At 16.9% G+C, this 22,581-nt stretch overlaps 3 protein-coding genes across 3 annotated transcripts; 2 read left to right on the forward strand and 1 right to left on the reverse strand.

The window, feature by feature from the left end:
* Positions 1–5,166: 5,166 nt before the first annotated feature.
* PADL01_1006300 (conserved Plasmodium protein, unknown function) lies at positions 5,167–8,160 on the reverse strand (the record flags this gene model as incomplete). The annotated part of the gene is made up of 1 exon (XM_028682113.1): positions 5,167–8,160. The coding sequence occupies one exon, from the start codon at positions 8,158–8,160 to the stop codon at positions 5,167–5,169; it is 2,994 nt and encodes a 997-aa protein (XP_028538424.1).
* A 2,070-nt stretch (positions 8,161–10,230) lies between these two features.
* PADL01_1006400 (eukaryotic translation initiation factor 3 subunit 7, putative) lies at positions 10,231–11,862 on the forward strand (the record flags this gene model as incomplete). The annotated part of the gene is made up of 1 exon (XM_028682116.1): positions 10,231–11,862. The coding sequence occupies one exon, from the start codon at positions 10,231–10,233 to the stop codon at positions 11,860–11,862; it is 1,632 nt and encodes a 543-aa protein (XP_028538425.1).
* Positions 11,863–14,504: 2,642 nt separating this feature from the next.
* Positions 14,505–21,170, forward strand: PADL01_1006500 (histone deacetylase 2; the record flags this gene model as incomplete). The annotated part of the gene is made up of 1 exon (XM_028682117.1): positions 14,505–21,170. The coding sequence occupies one exon, from the start codon at positions 14,505–14,507 to the stop codon at positions 21,168–21,170; it is 6,666 nt and encodes a 2,221-aa protein (XP_028538426.1).
* Between the last annotated feature and the right edge of the window lie 1,411 nt (positions 21,171–22,581).

Genomic DNA, 22,581 nt, shown 5'->3' on the forward strand with positions numbered 1-22,581 from the left:
ATACATAAATAAATACATATATATAAATATATAATATACATAAGTATATTATTATAATATGTGCGTCTACATATAAAAATATAAAACATATATGTACAATATATTATTATATACACCCGTGAATATATATATTTTTTTTTTAATTATATTATATTTTATAGTCTAACTTTAATTTAAGTATTAATTTGGGTATGAAGATATAATAAAATGAAATAATTAATAAATTATATAATAAAAAGATATGATAACACTATAGTAAATTCTTTTTATTTTTTCTCTTTATTGCTTTTTTTTTTTTTTTTTTTTTTTTTCCCCCAATTTATCTTATTATTCTAATATTATATTTATTATTTTCCTATATTTCCTTTTTTTTTTTTTTTTTTTTTTTCCTATAATATATCGTTCTTTCTTTTTCTACTTATGTGCACATCAATTATGCTTCTTTAAAAAAAAAAAAAAAAAAAAAATGGAAAACAGGAAAATATGCATATATATATATATAAAATATATTTATATATTATTAAGCCAAAAAATATAAATAAAATAAATAAAATATATAATAAAAGAAAAAAAAAAAAAAAAATTAAATGTACAATTACATATATATATATAATATATATATTTGATAATTTTGTTATATATTTAATATATATATATATACTTGGTTGTTCAAATTAATTTTTTTTTTTTTTTTTTTTTTTATACTTTATCAAAGCTAAAATAAATTTTATTATATAATAAAATACAGGTTCAATGAAAAAAATATATACAAATTCGTCATTATATAATTCTTTTATCAAGCTACTTTGTTTTTTTTCTTTCTTTTTTTTTTTTTTCCTTTATTTTTTATGTGTTCTTAAATATATTATATATACATAATATATATATATATATATATATGTATTTTTCATTATATATATAATATATATGTATGTAATGTAATTATAACATTATTGGTTCATTATTATTACATATATATATTATATATATATCATAATATGTAAGTAATTAATTCACATATAAATATTATAATATAAATAAATATATATATTTATATATATGTAACATAAGTATATAGTATAATATGATTTTTAATAGGAAAGCTTGTGTAAGAAAAAATTTTTAATAGTAATATTATGAAGATCATATATATATTATACATATGGAAAAAAATTAGAATATTTTTTACATTTATATATATATATGTATACAAAACTTAATATAAAAAACTATATAAATATATATCAATAGTTTTTTTTTTTTTTGTTTATATATTTACTTAATATTATATATATATATATAATATTTATAAATACTTTTGTCCCCGTAAGAATTTTTTTTTTTTCTTCATTGCATTTTTTTATAAATAAATATAAATATAAATATATATATAATATATATGTATATATGTATATATGTATATATAATTTTTTTCTTTTATTTTAATATTTTTTAAATAAATTAATCTTCTCGTATCAATTCTAATATTTATATTTTTTCTTGAGCACTTTTTTTTTTTTTCCCATTAGCTACTATATTGCATTATGTGCATAAGCATAAATTTACGGAAATGGAAAAAACAAAAAAAAAATGAGGGGAAAAAAAAAACAAGGAGATATTTATAAAAACTATGTAAAAAAAATATAAAATGATATATTATATGAAAAATAAATATATATATCTATATCTATAAATATGTACTTATATAATAATATATTACAATATTGATTTTATGTTATATATTCTTTAGTTAATTAAAGGGAAATAAAAAAAAAAAAAAAAAAAAAAAAAAATGTATATGATGTATAACATTATTATTATATAAAATATATCATCATATATATATATAAAGAGTTATATTTATATTTTATAAATATGTATGATTAATTTTTTTTTCATTTCTCATATATATTTCTTCTTTTTTTTTTTTTCCAGCACATTACATATATATATATATATATATATATATATATAAATATACACAAAACTATTATATATAGGAATGTTTACAAAATTATATGTATTATAATATATATATATTTCACTTTCATCTTCTTGCGATTTTTTATGCAAGTTTCTTTTTTTATTTTATTTTATTTTTCTTATCTATACTTTCTTTTTTCTTTTTTTCGTTCCTTATCAATAAAATGAAATTATAAATACGTATATATTCTTATACACAGATAAAATATTATATCTTATATTTTCCTTTCTTATTTTTTATATTTTTTTTTTCAAAGGGGTGAAGGCAAAAAATGTTTACTGTAAAAAGTGTATATATATAAAAAAAAAAAAAAAAAAAAAGGCATATCACTATATATAAATTTACGATATATATTATATTTATATATATATTAAATTATAATAGTTTGCACTCTTTTTTTTTTTTTTTTTTTTTTTTTCCTCTCTATATTCTTATGAATGCACTGATTTATAAAACGTGCGATAAATAAAAAACTTATTTTTTTAAATGATGTATATAAAATATTATATATTATATATTATATATTATATTTCTTATTAATATGTAATAAAATGCACATTTAAGAAAAAAGAATGAAAATAAATTTATAATTAAATATAATACATGTTTAAATGTAAAAAAAAAAAAAAAAAAAAAAAAAAAGAAAATATTCATTTATTTTTTATTATGTGTACATAACATCGCGATACAACAAAATAATGCTTAAAAAAAAAAAAAAAAAGGCATAAAATTTTATAGGCCTTATTTATAAAAAAAAAAAATTTATACATATACATAAATATATATCTACATATATATATATTTTGTATACATATTTATTTAAATAATGTGTATGTATTATAAGCCCTTTAATTTTGTTCCTATATTTTAATTTTTTTTTATATTATAATATTATCGAAACGTTTATATTAGTATATTATATATATATATATATATATATATATATATATATTATGTATGTATAACTTTCCATATTGTAACATGCATTATATGTGTCATGCAACTTTAATAGTAGCTCTTATAATATACTTCTTATATTTAAAGTGTTAATAAATGTAGGTTAAAATAAAAAGAGAACGCACAAATAAGAAAGCCCTATTAAAACAAGCATCATACATATATAATATATTTTATTATACATATAAATATTTATATTGTAAAATATATGTTGGAGGATGAAAGTAATATATACATATAATATTTATAATTTATTAGCATCTATATCCCCTTATAGTATATAAATAGCCATTAATATTTATTGTATATGTATTATGTATACAGTTATATCTGCATTAATATTTAATTGAAAAAGAAAAAATATATATATACATATATTTTTCTTTATTATTATTTTTTTTTTTTTAACATGTGCATTATATATACATACTAAGATATAGAATATATATATATATATATATATATATATATATATATATATATATATATATTTATATATTTATATGTCAAAAATAAAATAGAATTATATTGAACACTTTAATTTTATTATAAGCAAATATATTTATGCTTAAATATCATATGAACAAATTAAATAAATACCTTTATATGTCAATGTATTTATGCTATGTATCGAAAGAATTTTTTATTTAAGGCATTCACTTAGTTATCAATACAAAAAAATATATTAAGGGTTTTCTAATTTTATAAAGTATTTTTTTTTATTCGATGTTATGATAATATATGAAATGATATTTTAGTTTTTACTTAAACATTTATATATATATATATATATATATATATAGAAAAAAACATATGCTTTTTAAAAACTTATCCTTCATACAAATAAAAGGAATAATAAAAAAATAGAAAAATACACATATATATATATATATATATATATATATATATATATTTATATATATGTATTCATTTTTATGTTAACCCCTAAAAAGCTTTGTTTTTATCTTTTAATATTAAGTTATGCACATGTGTATTTAAATTTTTGTCATATAAATATATTTATATAATGTAAATGTAAAGATATATATATATATATAGTTCTTAAAATATATAATAATATAATTATATTATCGAAACAATAGTTATATACCCTAATCCCTATAAATATTACAAGAGGATACGTTAAAAATATATATATTGTTTATTTATTTTATGTGCACATAAAAAAAAAAATTATAAAAAAAAACCTATTCATATATATGTATTAATATATTTTGATTTTTTTGTGTGTGAAATATATTCGCTTATATTGTTATTATATAAACTATTATAAATACAGCATTTTTTCAAAAAAAAAAAAAAATAAAATATATAAATATAAATATATATATATCATCTTTGGCATATAGTGCATGCTCTATAGAGGCAAAATTTTAGAGAAAAAAGATATCCTAATATTTATTTTTTAAAAAAAAATTATAAAAGGTACACATATATAAATATGTATTATATATATATATGACGCAAGATAAGGGATAAAATAAAAATACTGCATGCGTTTTAAGGATCTTAAAATATATTTAGTGCATATAAAAATATATTATTTAGAATTAAAATGCACATATATATATATATATATTTAATTTTAATCGAAATATTATTATTATAATATATATATATATATATATATATATATTTTTATGTTCAATAAAATACTATTATGTCTTATATTAATATGTATACACATAACCGTTGATACTTAAAAAAATTTTTGCCTTTTTTTTTTTTTTTTTATTAAGACGAAATATATATATAGAAGACATGAAATTATAATACACATAAAATTTTATTATTGAAAAAAAAGAAAACATAAAATAGAAATTCGTGTAAAAAGAGTTATTAAATAGGTGTATATGTTTATATGTTTTTTTTTTTTTTTTTTTTTTTTTTTTTTAATTATAAAAATACTTTTCCTTTTTCTCTATTGTTTTTTTTTATGTATACGTGTACTCAATAATATATATACATATATATATTTTTAAATAAATATATATATTTGACAATCACATTTTTTTGTGTATCCACATATATCATTGTGTTATATTATTTTATGGTTATTTATAAATTGTGATGTGTATATGTAATAGTTTGTAAATTTGCATTTGTTTTTTTAAAATGTATATATATATGATCCTATATATATATATATATATATATATATAATATTTATGTAATATATACTCAGATTTGTATGCTTACTCTCATTAATTCAATGTTTTATTAAGAAGCATTATTCTTGAGACAACTAATCTGAGGTAAAATTTAAATAAGATAACATTTTTTATATGCTCATTAAAAGAAAGAAATATTTCCTTACAATTTCCTTTTAAGTCATTTGTATATCTCAATGTATCAATTAATTTATTATGTTGTATACTACTTAAAGCATATGATAGATTTAATAAATTATTTTTTAAAATACTATGGTTAGATGAACGAATGAGTATATTATTTAATGTAGATTCATATTTAATATATATATAAGACATAATTTTTCCTAAGATTTGTTTAAAATAATTATCATCTTTATTTAGAAATGCTTGCTGAACACATTCTTCATATAAATAATAAAATTCTTTTTTTAATTTTTCATTATTATTATTAGATGGTTTAAATATATGAGAAAAAAAATTATTAGGTAATATTTTAAAGAGTTTATTTAAATATATATCATTGTGTAAGTCTTTTTTTAATTCTATTAATATATGTTCAATAGATATATCATGAAGTAGACAATTTTGTAAATTTACTAATTTGTTTTGTATTTTATTAATCTTTTGTAAATTAAATTTATTGTTTATTTCTTTTGTAAATATATCTTTTATATTATTAATATGAGATATATATATATTCATTTTTTTTAAATAATTTTCTTGTAATAATTGAAATTTTTCTTGAATTTTTTTTTTCTCTTTTTCTAATTCTTTATTTTTAATATTGATCATATGATTTTGAAACTTTTCATTTTCTTTCATATAATTTTGTTTTAATATCTTTTCATCTGCTTTCAATTTTTTTAACAAAAATTTTTTGATATATTTTTCAAATTTTTTTTTTTTTTTTAAAAATATATCTTTATATTTTATACTTAGTACTTTTATTAATGTTCCTTTTTCATCTTCTAATAATATATGATTATATTTTTCAGTAACTAATTCATTCATAAACATTTTCATAATTTTATTTTTTAATTGTTTTTCATTTAATTTATCTATTTTATTTTCAAACTGTTTGACTTTCTTGTCAAACATGTTATTAAAATGTTTATCATTATATAGCATATTTTGTATTATATTATATTTCTTCGGTTTTTTATAAGTTCCCATAAGAGTTGTATTATTACCATCATTTTGTAGTGAAACAATGTGTTTACTTTTTTTGCTTCTTTCCTTTTTAGATTTATTTAATTTATTTATTTTTTTTCTTCTATCTCTATAATTTTTCTCATTTATATTTTCTTTTATATAATCCACATTATTCATGACCAATTCAGGAGTGTCTATTTTGTAGTGTTCATCATGATTACATATATTTTTATTAATATTTTCTACATTTCCTTCCTCACAATTTTTAACCATTTTATTGTTACTTTTGTTTGTTTCTTCAGAATATGTAATAGGACATTTTTTCTGTACATCAACTGATTGAATTAAATTTATATCATATATATTTTTGACAGCATCGTTATCTATATATTCATTATTATATGTTAATATGATAGTATCTTTATCCTTTTCATTTATATAATTTGTATCTCTTTCAATCTGTGCATCTTTATTGATGTCTTCATAAATATTTTTATCCATATTTTCAACATATATATTTTGATCACAGTTTTTATTTTGATAACAGTTTTCATTTTGATCACAGTTTTCATTTTGATCATAGTTTTCATTTTGATATATTTTTTCTTCAATTGTATGTATATCCTTTTCCTCACCTTTTAAAGTATAATTAGTATTATCATGATAATCTATATTTTTATTCATTTCGTTTTTTGATATATATATTGTATTTGAATTATCACCATTTGTATATTTTTGATCATCTTCACAATTTTTATGATCTTTATCTACATATTCTTTTTCTTCGTCTAAATTTTTTTTGGTCGCTTCATCATTATTCTCTGCATAATTGTCCATATTTATATTATAATCATAAAGATCTAAATCGGTTAGATAACTACTTGTATTAACATTACTATTGATAATATCTGATTTGTTTTCTTTATTACATTCTACATCTTTTATATGAAATAAATTATGATTGTCTAATAATTCAACGGCATCTTTTATATCATCTTGTAAATATTTATCATCTACATCTGTAATAATATTTCTTGTATTATCAATAGGATCACTATTAGTTACAGTGTTTGCCTCTCCTTCGTCTGATATATTAAAATTTTCATAATCTTTTATATCATCGTTTTGAGATGTGGATTGAATTAGTCTATCCTCAGAATTATTGGATATATAGATCGTTTCATCATTATTTCTATAATCGCTTGTATCACCCCCCTTAAGTCGATTACCTTGTTCATGTATTTTTTCGTTTATATTTTTTTCATAATCCTCGTTAATTTTCTTGACCATATGATTTCTTTCTTTACTTGTAATATCTAATTTGAATCTTTCCAATAAATCTAAAAAATACGTTATTTTTATAATAATTAGATGTTTTAAATTATAATAATATTTTAAAATAAGAGAATTTATTTGAATAAAATAATTGTTTATCTTTTCAATACTTTTTAAGTACTCTAATATATATGTTTTAAATCGTATAAACGCTGTGTCATATTTAATTTTAAGGGGAATAATTTTCTTATCAATAATATTATATAAACTAGGATATATTTTTATTTTTCTTTGAATATCCTCATTATGTTGTATGATATTTATACATTCAAATGTTCCATATAGAAATAAGAAACCTACAGCAAAAACATTTTTTAAAGAATAAAATTTGTTTTTTCTTTTTTCTTTATTATTATAAATATTATTATTATTATTATTTTTTATGGTAGTATCATTTTTTATTTCTTGTGAATTATTATTTGTATGTATTTTTTTATAAAAGCATGAATGTATATTATGTGTATATAAAAATACACAATGAGTTATATTTAAAATTTTTCTTTTTTCATTACAGTTGTTGAATAATATTCTACTAAATTTATATGTTGACCTACACATTCTCATTAAAATAGAAAATAATTAAATAAATAAATATATATATATATATATATATATATATAAAGCATATTAATGTTTATATTTTCATTTCTCTTATTTATATAAAATTTGTAGATAATATAAGGACAAAGAGTATTACTTCAATTAATTGTATTAAAAAAATATAAGCATATATACAAATTTATATATATATATGTATATATTTTATTTTTTCTGAATAATCTATACAATAGTAACAAGGAAAAGTAATAAAAGAAAAAAAAATAATTATAATAAAAATATAATTATTTATTTTGCAGATAGGCCTTTAAATATATATATATATGAGACATAACCAATGAAATAACGAATAAAAAAAAAAAAAAAAAACATTTTTTATTAAAACATAAAATTTTGAAATTATTTCAAAGTACACATATCTGCACGTTATTAAAAGAAGAAAAAATAAATTATTCCATATAACATAAAATAAAATAAAATAAAATAAAATAAAACAAAGAACGTACCTTTTATGATTATATATATATATATATATATATATATGAATATATATACACATATCAATATAAAAAAAAAAAATGAACATATACATTTTTCCTTTTTCCTTATTTTAATTTTTAATGTAAGAAATTAAGTGTAAAGAACATATCTCTACAAAATAAAAAAAAAAAAAAAAAAAAAAAAAGAAGAAAAATACATAACTAAATTTATGACCTTATTTAAATATGCCCCATTACACGTTAAAAGGAAAAAAATAAAATAAAAAAATAAAAAAAAAAAAAAAAACCGTAATATCTACATATTTCCGTGTTGATATTTTAACATTATTCATAAAAAAAATTAAAAAAAATAAATAAATAAAATAACATACCAGGTAATAATTATTAATTGTCCTTATTAATAATAAATATTTTATTAAATAATGATATATTATATATATATATATATAATATATATATGTTTTTCAATATAAAAAAAACTTTCCTTCCAAATATATATTTTTTTTTTGATATTTTTCATACTTTTTTCTTTTATTTAAAAAAAAAAAAAAACATATATATATAATAATATATTTTTTATTCATATTTTTATTACATCTCACTAATTATATAGGAAATATAAAAGAATAAATTTTAAAGGGGAATAAAAATAAAAGGTTTAAAAAATTTATTGTTGTAATATAAGTATATTTTTTTATATATATATATAATTATAAATAATATAAAGAATATTACGGTAAATATAAAAATATATATATTATATATTCAACTATACTTTTATTATATATGTTAATATATATATCATAATAATATTATATTTTTTATACATATTAATAATATGTATATAGAAAAAAAAAAGAAAAAAATATATTTTACATATATATAATAATATTATTATATATATATTTTTTTATTTTTCCATGAATTTTTATGACTTTTAATATTTTATAATTTTTTTTTATTTTTATATTTATATAAGCTTTTAATATTTTTACATTTTCATTATATAATAAATTATATATAATATATATATATATATATATATATATATATATATATATATATTTTTGAGAATAATATTAATATATAAGAAACAAGTTATATTTTATATTTATAAAATAATTTTTTTGTATATATATATATATAATTATATAGATATATATTTTTGTTTTACAAATTGTTGAAAGGATATAAAAATTAAATGACATATTCATATATAACTAAACAAGTAAAAATTATAATATATTATTATATATATATATATTTATTTATTTATATGTACTTTTATAAAAATATTAATACTACAAGGTAATATATATATATGTAATATTTTATTTTTTTATTTTTTTATTTTTTTTTTAATATTTAAATAGGTGCTCCTTTCATATTTATAAATGAATATATTTTAAATATATTTTATTAAGTGCAAGAATATAAAAAGTAAAAAATATATATAATATATATATAGTGTGGCACATACTATAGGCTATAACATTTTTGACCTTTTATAAAAAAAATTTTTTTACCTATAAATATAGATATCCCCCTTTTTTTTTTATTTTTTATGACAATGTCGAACTTTAACTTGATTGGAGTTATTAGCAACAGGACGTGGGGTCCTGATTCCAAAAATGAGGAACTTGTAAATTATTGTATGCCTGATATAAAAAAATATCAATTTGAGCCATCTATGAAATTTGAAAGGATAGGAAAAGTATGCGATTTTACTTTGAATAGTTATCAAAAGAATACAAAGGATATAAATAAAAATTCGAATGATGTTAATGCTTTTGAAGAAGAGTTACAATTTCAAACTGTGGATTTACGTGCTGGTCAAAAACAAAAAGGTAGTATATTTAATAAGAAGAAAATACATAATAAACAAAATACTACACAAGCTTTTACACAGAAACAACAAGAAGAAGATAATTTATATAGTAGTAGAATAAAAACAGCTGAACAAAAGAAACAGAAATTATTACAACAAGCCAAAACAGCCAGAATCAATGCAAGACATAGAATCTTTACAGAATGGAGTATTGAACCAACACCACTGTGGACTGTTGAATGTGAAATGATGTTTAATGAATTACCTAAGAAAATAATAAAAATTGATAATTTAAAAGTAGAAGATCTATTTTATAAAGGTAAAAGCTTTTTTTATGATAAAAAAATAGAAAATATAAATGTTAAGAATCCACCTTTATTATTTCATCATATTAAAGAAGGAATTAATTTAATACCAAAAACTAAAGAAGATAATAATTTAATTAATATATTAAATTCTGAATATAAAAATAAAATTTTTACAAATGAAGAAGAAACTAATAATAAAAATAATATTATTATTATTAGTACAGATCAGATATTATCTTGTCTCATGTCATGTGTTCAATCTAAATATTCTTGGCATATACTTATAAAAAAAAAAGGTAATAAAATAGTAATAGATAAAGATGATGATTCTATAATAGATTTATTAACTGTTAATGAAAATTCAATAGACGCACCAACACAAGATAATGAAAATAAAATTAATAGTTTACAAGCATTAGGTATAGAAGCTGTAAAAATAAATCAAAGATTTAGAAAACAAGTTATATTAAAAAATGATGTTGCAGAAGAATTCGAATCAAGTAATTTTAATATAAAAAATATGAAAATTAATGATATATTATATAGATATAGAAAATTCCAAATACCACCACTAATACATAGTAATAATAAAAAAAATTATACATTAATAACAAGAGGAGAAATACATTCACAAATTAAAGGTGTCAACAAATCATATATTTATGTATGTGCATTAAATGAATATGATATTAAAAGTCATAAAAATTGGAGATCACAAATTGAAAACCAAAAAGGAGCTCTACTAGCTAATGAAATACGTAATAATACATCTAAATTACAAAAATTTATATCACAAGCATTATTAAGTGGTTGTGATGATGTTAAGCTAGGTTTTGTCTCAAGAAAAAATGCTAATGATTCAGATAATCATCATATTCTTTCTATACAGTCACATAAAACAAAAGATTTATCAACACAAATCGGACTCAAATATGAAAATATGTGGGGTATTCTTAGATTTGTTATTGATAACTTAGCAGAAAAACCAGATGGTAATTATGTAATTCTAAAGGACCCACTAAAACCCTTACTAAGATTATACTGTACTCACGACGACACAAATTAATAAAAGTGAAATACAATCAATATATATATATATATATATATATATATATTGTATACTTTTTTTATATGTCCATTTTTTTTTTTTTTTTTTTATCACTATTGCACATTTTTATATCCATTTTTACATATTATATAATTTCACATATATTATTTAAAAAAAAGAAAAGAAAAAGAAATCATTACATATATGGAAAAAGATACATATATGTTTGTATCACATTCTTTTTAATGATATTATCATATATATATAAACTTTAATAATTTATAACTACACAAATATAAAAATATATTTTTAAAACATTTGCAAATATATATATATATATATATAATATTATAATGCACAGGTTAGGTATGAAAAAAAAAAGAAAATATGTTCTTACTGTTAAAGAAAGAAAAAAAATCACACACAGTTTTAAACAGCGAAAATATTTTAAATATATAATAAATAAATATACATATACATATATATATATATATTATATGAAGAGAAACTTACATTTTATGACTTAACAAATTTATACCCATAAAATTGAATTAGTATAGAAAAACCTTTTATTATTTCTTGGTCTAAATTTTAACAATTTTATTACATACATAAAATTTATATTTAAATTAATAATATTTCTTATTAAAAATATTTTTTTCATAAAAATATTTATTTATCCTTATAAAAAATCATATTATAAAAGTACAACAAATAAGCAATCATAAGATATATATATATATATATATAATATATGTATATATAAAATATATTTTAAAAAAAAATATATTAATATATAAATATATATATATATATATTTATTTATTTATTTATTTTTTTTTTTTTTCTTTTATTGGATATACATAATATATACTACTATACTATATTTATATATATATATAAATATAATATATACATACAAATATGTATAATAATATATGCTAATAAATAAAAAGAAAAAAAATATTTTTTAAATATATCATGTATATTATTTTAAAGTAAAAAAATAAAACGTATATAAATATATATATATTATATTTAATATAGTATATTTTTTTATTATATTCAAAAGATTATTAATTTTTATTTTATTTTATTTATTTATGAATTTTTTTTTTTTTTTTTTTTATATCATATATCTTTTATCTTTTATCTTTTATCTTTTTTTTGTTATATATATAATATATTTTTTTAATTTTCATTATGAAGGATATTTCTGAATAAAGTATAATTTTTAAAAAAAATGAAAATAAATATAGATAAATATAAATACAAACATATATATTATTAAATATAATATATTGTATTATATATATATATTTATATGATAAAAAAAAGGTCAATCCAATTTTTTTTAATTATTTAAAAAAAATATATAAAAAAATAATATATGAAATATCCTCTCTTCCCCAATAAAGTACATAAATACAAATAATAAATGAATAAAATATATATAAATATAAAATATATATATTATTTATATATATATAACCCATTTTATTAATATTAGAGTTATTATGAAAGATGTATATTAAAATATTCCTTTAGAACATAATTATATAAATATATTTTTTAATAATTTTTAATAAGTTTTAATAAGTTATTTATTTATTTATTTATATATTATTATTTTTTTTTTTTAAATAATTGTTTTATGAATCATGCATATATAATTATATAACATTTCTCCTTTTTTCTTTCAGTATATTATATGTAAATGTATATAAATATATTATTATCATTTATTTTTTTTATATCCTTTTTTTTTTTCTATGTATCTTTATTTTTTTAGTATTTAATTAATATATGTATCAAATTTCTCTATAAGATATTTTAACATAATGTTTAAAAAAATCATAAAAATAAAAATATATATTTTATTTCTCTTGTATGTTTATAACTATGTGTGTACACATAAATCTTTTTTCTATTTTAATGTTTAATAAAAAATATGAAAATCAATGAGAATATATTTATAAATATATATATGTTTTGTCTAAATTCTTTTTTTGCTATAAATATAGAAATATATATATAAATATATATATATATATAAACACCCAAAGCGTTCACATTTTTTTTTTTTTTATTTTATTTTATTTTTATTTATTTATTATTTATTTTATAATATTAATTTTATTATTATTAATTTATTATTATTTCTTTCTTTTTTTTTTTTTTTTGCTTGTCCTTACCACCATATCATAATATATTTATTATCTTAAATGAATAAACCTGATATATAATATTCGAGAGTACTGTCTCCAAGAATATTTAAAAAAAAAAGATGATAAGAAACATGTGCTTAATAAAAACTACAACTTATTAAAAAAATAAGTATACACAACCATAGGCATATATATATTATCCATTTGTTTATTTATTTGTTTATTTATTTGTTTGCTTATTTGTTTATTTTTACACATCATTTTATCTTATTATATATATGTAAACATATGTATATATATATATATATATATATATATATATATATATATATATATATTTACACATATATATATTTTTTTTTTTTTGTTTATTTTTTAATATATATATATATATATATATATATATATATATATATATATGTATATCACTCAAGACATATAAATTATATGTTAAAAGCATAAATTAACCGTAAGAGCTCTCAACATTCAAATATGAAAAAAAAAATTACAAATCATAAGAAAAAAAATGAGAATACCAACTTAAATATTGATCACGATAATACACTTGATAATAATGATATTATTCCTCAAATAGACAACATGTTTAAAAACCTTATTGTAGACAGTTATAAAAGTATAAATGATATAAACAAATATATGAGAGAATCCAACTTACAATATAATGAAAAAAAAAATAAAAAAAATAAAACACACCCATTAGATAGTAAAAATAGTACAACTAGGAAATATAGTAAATATAGAAGAAATGAACAGAATATTAATAAAGACATAAATTGTGATGATATACAAAATAATGATGATATAAAAAAATATGATTATAAATTAAAATATGATGAAGATATTACTTATGACGACAAAGAAAATAATAGTGATGTTGTCATAATAGGATATAAGAATATAAAAAAGGGAAAAAAAAAAATATCTCTTAATAGTTTTGATAGTGAAGTAAGCCCAGAAAGTAATACATCTCCTATATATATAAAAAAAAAAATTAATGAAATTAATTATCATTTCATACAAAAAAAAAAAAAAAAAAAAAAAAAAAGTGACATAAATACAAAATATGCCAAAAAATTATCAATTAATAAAAAAAATAAAAAAAGTGAAAAAATTAAAAATAATAAAAAAAGTGAAAAAAATAAAAGTAATAAAAATAATAAAAGTAATAAAAATAATAAAAGTAATAAAAATAATAAAAAGATTAAATCAGATCTTATAAATAATGTTAAGAAAATTAAAAAAAATAAAAAATCCTTGTTAACAGAAAATCTAAATGATTCTTTTTTTAGTAATGATGAAAAAATTAATGCAAATAAATATATACTCGATAATTTATTATTTTCTTTGAAGAATAATACAGATACAAATATACATAAAAAAAAAAATTTTTATATTGAATATGAAGGTCATGATGATTTTACAAGTTTTAATAGTAAAGAAAATTCAAACGATTACTTATTATATATGGATGATGATGAAATAAATAATAATAAGGATAAAATGTATAATTCAACATATAGCACTACCAAAAAAAAAAATTTATATATGTCACATAAAGGTATATATGATAACTACTGTTTGAATAATAATAATAATAATAAAATCAATATATATAATAATCATTCCATGTTTAGTAATTACAAATATACAAAACATTGTGAAGATAAAATACCACTTCAAATGCCACATGAAATATATGAACAAGCAATAAATAGTCGGAATTATTATAAACATAATAAAATTTTTGAAAAAGAAAGAATAAAAAGGAAAATGAAGAAAATGAATGATCTAAACCTTTTAAATGATAATGTAGAATATGATTGTATTGGTTTCGTTTGTGATGAAGAATATATGTGTGAAAAATTACATTTTGATGAGAATCATGTAGAAAGTCCAGATCGTATTAAATGCATTATTAAAGCTTTAAAAGAAAAGAAATTAATAAATAAAATGGTTCAAATAAAATGTAGAGAAGCTTTATATGATGAACTTAGAGAATGTCATTCAAGTACACATATTAATAATATTTTTTATTCATTAAAAAAAAAATTAAAACATAATAATCAAAGTGTTATATATCCATTTGATAAACATGATACATATTATACATCATATACAGGAACTGTTTCTATTAGAGCTATCGGCGGTTTACTAAATTTATGTGATGCTATTTTATGTGATAAAAAAGATAAATTTAAATATATAGATTTTAAAAAGTCCTTACGTTATAATTATGATTTTTATAAAAATCTCAATACTAATTCGATAAAAAGAAATTATCACTCCAAAAAAATGTATCATGAAAAATTTTTAAGACGTTCAAAATCGGAGAGTAGTTTATATAGGACAAGTACAAACAACCATGCTTTTAATAATTTAGATTTATTTCGTAATAATAACAATGTATATAAAATGAATAAATTCAATGAAAAAAATAAAAAAATAAACAATAATAATAGTAATAGTAATATACATTGTTCTATATATAATTATAAGAATGAGATAAAGATGCAAAGTGATTTACCTAATATAAATAGTGTTATTATTAATGATAATATTATATCTGATGAAAATAATTTAAGGGTAGACCCGGATGATTGTAATTATCATAATGAGAAGGATGAACATACAAACGAATCATATAATGAAGAGAATAATATTAATCAAAAAAAAGATTATATCAACCATACTAATAGTAGCAATAATTCTTATTATAATGAAAACGATCAAAGTGATAGTATCCATAATAATAATATGAATAATGAATCTGCTATAGGTAATAGATTAAGTATTATATGTGATAAATTGAGTATGTCTAATAAGTTAAGCATATCGAATAATAGTAATCATGAAGATATTATTGTTCCTACTGCTTTGAAGAAAGATGAAGAAATTGTACATTACGATAAAAACAGAGATGAAATATTAGAATGTAATAATAAAAATGTATTCGAATCAGAATATTTATATAAAATATGTGAGAAGGATAATTGTTCAAATAATATTGAAGAGAATATTAAAAATAATACATTCTTTAATAATAGTAATAATTCTGATATTTTTAATTTACCATATAGAAGTTATTCTTCAACCATTTATAATATGAATGATTGTAATGATGTTAATACATTTACTGATATTAATTGTGGATTTGCTGCAATTAGACCTCCTGGTCATCATTGTAGTAGAAGCCATCCTTCAGGTTTTTGCATTTTTAACAATATAAGTGTAGCTTGTAAGTATATTTTTAAAAAATATGGGATAAGAAAGGTTTTCATTTTTGATTGGGATGTGCATCATGATAATGGGACTCAAGAAATATTTTATGGCGACAAGGATGTTCTTTGTTTTTCTATACATCGATTTGATAAAAAGGTAGATGAAAAGATTAAAAAAAAAAAAAAGCGTGCCAATAAAAAGAAGAATAAGAGTAAAAATAAAAATATAAATGGTGATGAAATTGAAAAGGATGATGAAAAAGAAAAAAAAAAAAAAAAAAAAAAAAAAAAAAATGACCCCAAGGAAAATGATGAAAGTAAGAACAATAATGATGAGAAGAAAAATAATGATAATAACAACAATAATGATAATGATAATAATAATAATAATAATAGTAACAATAGTAACAATATATCACAGGGAGAGAAAAGAATAAAGTTTGATAAATCACCTAATAGTGATAAAAAGTATAAAAAAAAAAATAAGAAATCTAGAAAAATATATGAAGAAAATTTATTTTATCCTAGAACTGGTGCGAAAAATGAATTAGGAGAAAAGGAAGGATATAAATTTAATATTAATGTTCCATTAGAAAAAGGATATAATAATTGTGATGTGTATTATGTTTTTAAATATTTATTATTACCAATATTAGAAAAATTCAGACCAGAATTTATTTTTATTTCTTGTGGATTCGATGCATCAATTAATGATCCATTAGGAGAATGTAACTTAACACATAATTTATATCAATGGATGACTTTTCAATTAAAACATTTTGCAAATATATTTTGTAATGGCAGAATAATTTTAGTCTTAGAAGGTGGATACAATTTAAATTATCTGCCTAAATGCACAATAGCTTGTATTAAAGCATTAATAAAAAAAAATAAAAATACAGCTAGAGACAAAGAATTTATAAAAAGGTTGCAACAAAATAATGATAATGATAATGATAAAGAGATGAATGTTACGAATGATAAGAAGGAATATATTTCTAATGAAGATTCATCCAAAATATTGTTAAATGGAAATGAAGAAAAAAAAGAAAATGATGAAAATAATAAAAATAATAAAAACAAATGTGATAATATGAATGATGCTGACATTATCAATAATAATAATATTATGTATGATAATGATTATTTGAATAATTACAATTTAGATAATAATACTGATGAGACATTAAAAAAAAATAAAAATTATGCTGAATCCTTTGTTGCAACAAATTGTATTCAAAATAATGAATTTGTGAATTACCCTAAAAATAATTTTACGAATAAAAATAATATGAGTGATCATGCAAATTTTTATAAATTAAAATGTTCATCATATGATAAATATAACAATAAAGATATAAATTATTATTTTAGAAAATTATATACAAATAATAATAATGTAGTTTCTCGAACGAAAGAATTAATTACAAGTGGGTTGTTACATTATTCTACTTATAAAGTTATTAAATATTTTTTAAACGTATTAAAAGGAGAACCATACCATTTAGATATAGAATTACCAACATATAATGAATTTATAAAAAAAAAAAAATTGGAAGGTAGAGAAATCAATCCAGAAAGAAAAATTAAAATTAAAATTAATAAATCATCACAAGTTACTAAAAATAATCATTATTTTAATAGTAATGAAATTATGAATTCATATATGCAAAATAAATTAAACAAATTAAAACACATAAATAATAATATATCTAATAAAAATATACATGATATATTTATTAAAAAAAAAAGTGTTAAATATACAGATTCTTCAACTACTATTTCTAATATATCCCAAAGTGATTTATATTTATCAAATGATGATATTAATTATAGTAGTTCTTGTAGTAGTACTTGTAATCGTCGAAAGGTAATTTTATTAAATAAATTAAAACTCAAAATAAATCGTGGGTTGAATAATATATATAATAATAATAATAATAATAATAATAATAATTCATCTAATAATAATCTATTGCACACAGAAAAAAAAAAAAATAAAAAAAATTATATATATAAAAAAAAAAAAAAAAAACTAAATGATATTATAAATATTAATGGTGAAGTACAAATGAAAAGGTCAAAAATTAATACAAAACAAAAAAATAAAAATAATAAAATATATCAAAATGATAATTTGAATTCTAATAAAAATAAATCCAAAAGAAAAATTAAAACTAATCAAAATAAACTATTCATTGCTAATTTATTAAACCATAAAAATAAAAACAATATTAATAATACAAATAAACGACATAATCATTTAACATATATTAATGATGATAATCATGTAGAGGGTCCTAATTCTTCAAATGAAAATCATATAAATAATTATTATATGAATTGCGATTTAACCAATCTAAAATATAATGAAAATCAAGTATTAAATACCTTTAATATGTATACCAAAATAAAAAAAGGTTTTATATTTTTTTATGGAAGTGGTCATAGAAATCAATGGATTTTACCTGTACATAATAAAATTACAAAAATAATTAAATTGTGTTCAGAATCTGAAGCTTTCTTTTATGCTTGGCTATATCTTAGTTGTTTAAAAGAAATAAACATTTCAAGAACAAAGAACAATTATACTTCCATCTTAGATAATAAAGAAACTATAGAAAATGTTTCTATTCAACTTCCTTTTGATCAACGTGAACATAATCTATGTAAGCAATTTATTAAATTCACAGTTCCTTGTTATCATATATTTTTAAAGCTAAATCAAATTAATAGTATTAGTCAAAAAGAAAATAAGGAATTTAGTGATGATAATAGTACGCCTAAGATTAGTAATAATACTTTTATGGATTATATGAAAAAGACATATATTGAATGGTCTGCATCCAAAATTTTTAAAAATAAAGAATCGACAGAATATAATGATACAAATAATGCTGCTGCGAATAATATGATATATAACGTATCATCGAATGAAAAAAGTAATATGTTAAAAAATGATGATTCTTTATATCCATTAGATATAAATACAAATAATCAAGATGTAACACAAGTTGAAGAAGAGGAAGAGCATAAAACTGCTATATGTCTAAGTAATGTTTTAAGTTCCATGAGACATCCTTGTGTTATGGATATTAAAATGGGAATTAGATTATATGGTGATGATTGTAATGAAGAATCTATACAAAAGAAAATTGAGAAAGCAAAAAATCGATCATGTTTATCACATGGTTTTCATTTAACTAGTTTAATAGGATGGTCCAAAAAAAAGAAAGAACCATTTTTTATATCGAAAGAAGATGCACATTCTATAAAAGATGACGAAAATTTCGTACAAGCATTTATATCTTATTTTACTGCATGTGATAATATACATTTATCTATATTATTAATAAAAAAAATACTTATCATATTAGAAGAAATGAAAATTTTTTTTGTGGAACAAAATTATTTTGCATTCTATGGAACAAGTCTTTTATTTGTATTTGATTCAGATCCTTCGAAAAAAGAAAATGAAGATAATTATTCATCAAAAGATAAAATAGAAAAAAAAAATCTACAAACAAACAATGTAATTATGTCAAATGATAATATTAACTCAAATGATGAACAGAATAATTCTTTTTATTATAAAGATAAAAAAAATAAATTATGTGATCAAGATAAAATTAATTTTGAAGAAATATTAAACTTTAAATTAAACATTGAAAAAGTATTTTATGAATCTTTATCAAATCAAGAAAGAAATATAATCTTACAAAATAAATTAAATCAAAAAATTCTTAAAAGTGTTCATGTATATATAATTGATTTTGCTCATGCAAGTTTAAATAAAAATCAGAGTGATGAAGGATTCATATTGGGAATTACATCACTACACCGAATAATGGATAAAACAATACAGCGAATAAAAGAATTGTATATATCTGATACGGATGTAATAAATGATACTATATAAATGAAGCACGTACTATATATATATATAATTATATATTTGTTTATTTATTTATTTTATTTATTTATTTGTTTGTTTGTTTTTTTTTTTTTTTTTTTTTTTTTTTTTTTTTATATATATGTGTAGAAAAAGGTTATATATTTTATAAATATATCTTATATGTTATATATTTTTATTTTATTTTTAATTTAATAAAATTTTTTTAACAACAAACATCCTTTTTTTTTTTTTTTTTTTTTTTAAATATTTTACATCCGTATTGTAAAAAAAGAATAATAATAATTACGTACATATAATATATAATTTGGAGTGACGACAATATTTTTATGTTAATAAAAATTTCAAATTCTTTTTAGCCCCTAATATATGTTTAATATACTATAATGTTTTTTTTAAAATAATTTTAATATATTTATTATTTTTATAAAATAAGTCTCTTAATTTTTTTTTTTTTTTTATTTGCGAGAGTGGAAGAAGGTTTGGTTTAAAGAAAATTATATATGATAAAATGATTATAATTATAATTCAATATAAATATATAAAAATATTTATATTTATTTGGATATTATAATATGAACAATTGTATAAATATATGTTACATTATTAATGTAAATTTTATTTTTATGTAATCTATATGGATAATTAATAAATATTATTTCATATCCTACATATTTTTAAAAATAAAATCTATAATGATATACAAATATATATTTTGATATATATATTATATATATATATATATTTCTTTATAACTACCATAATATACATACATATTATATATGTATGCTTCTTTTTTTTTTTTTTTTTTTTAAAAAGAAATCATGATTTTAATATTTACAAAATATAAAATAAAAAATTTTCATGGAAACGTGGTCTATTACTTTTCATATATTATACAAATAAAAAAAATGGAGTACAATTAAAAAAGGAAGGATTAATAAAAAAATTAAAATAAATTATAAATATAAATTTATAAAAATTGCCAAGAAAACATAAAAAAAAAAAAAAAAAAAAATTATATTTCATTTGATTATTTCCTATATTTTGAATTATTTTTTAATAAGTGGAATAATATTTTATTTTATAAAGAATAAAATAACTGAATAAGAATTTTATAAATAATAAAATATATTATATATATATATATAAGAAACATAAGGTAAATAAATAATATATATAATATATTTTTAATATATATTATTTTATTTTCCTCAAATATTTTCAGATTATGTTCCAATCATATATATTATTAAAAAAAAAATTATAGTTATATTATATATATATAACATTCTTTTAAGCAATTATAAATAAAAAGAAAGCAATGATATTTTCTCTTTCTATCATTGTTATATAATATTGGTACATGAATAAAAATATATATTTAAATAATATATATATATAATATATTTTATAT

This window comes from Plasmodium sp. gorilla clade G2 (genome assembly GCF_900097015.1).
Source record: "Plasmodium sp. gorilla clade G2 genome assembly, chromosome: 10".
NCBI lineage: Eukaryota > Apicomplexa > Aconoidasida > Haemosporida > Plasmodiidae > Plasmodium > Plasmodium adleri (nom. inval.).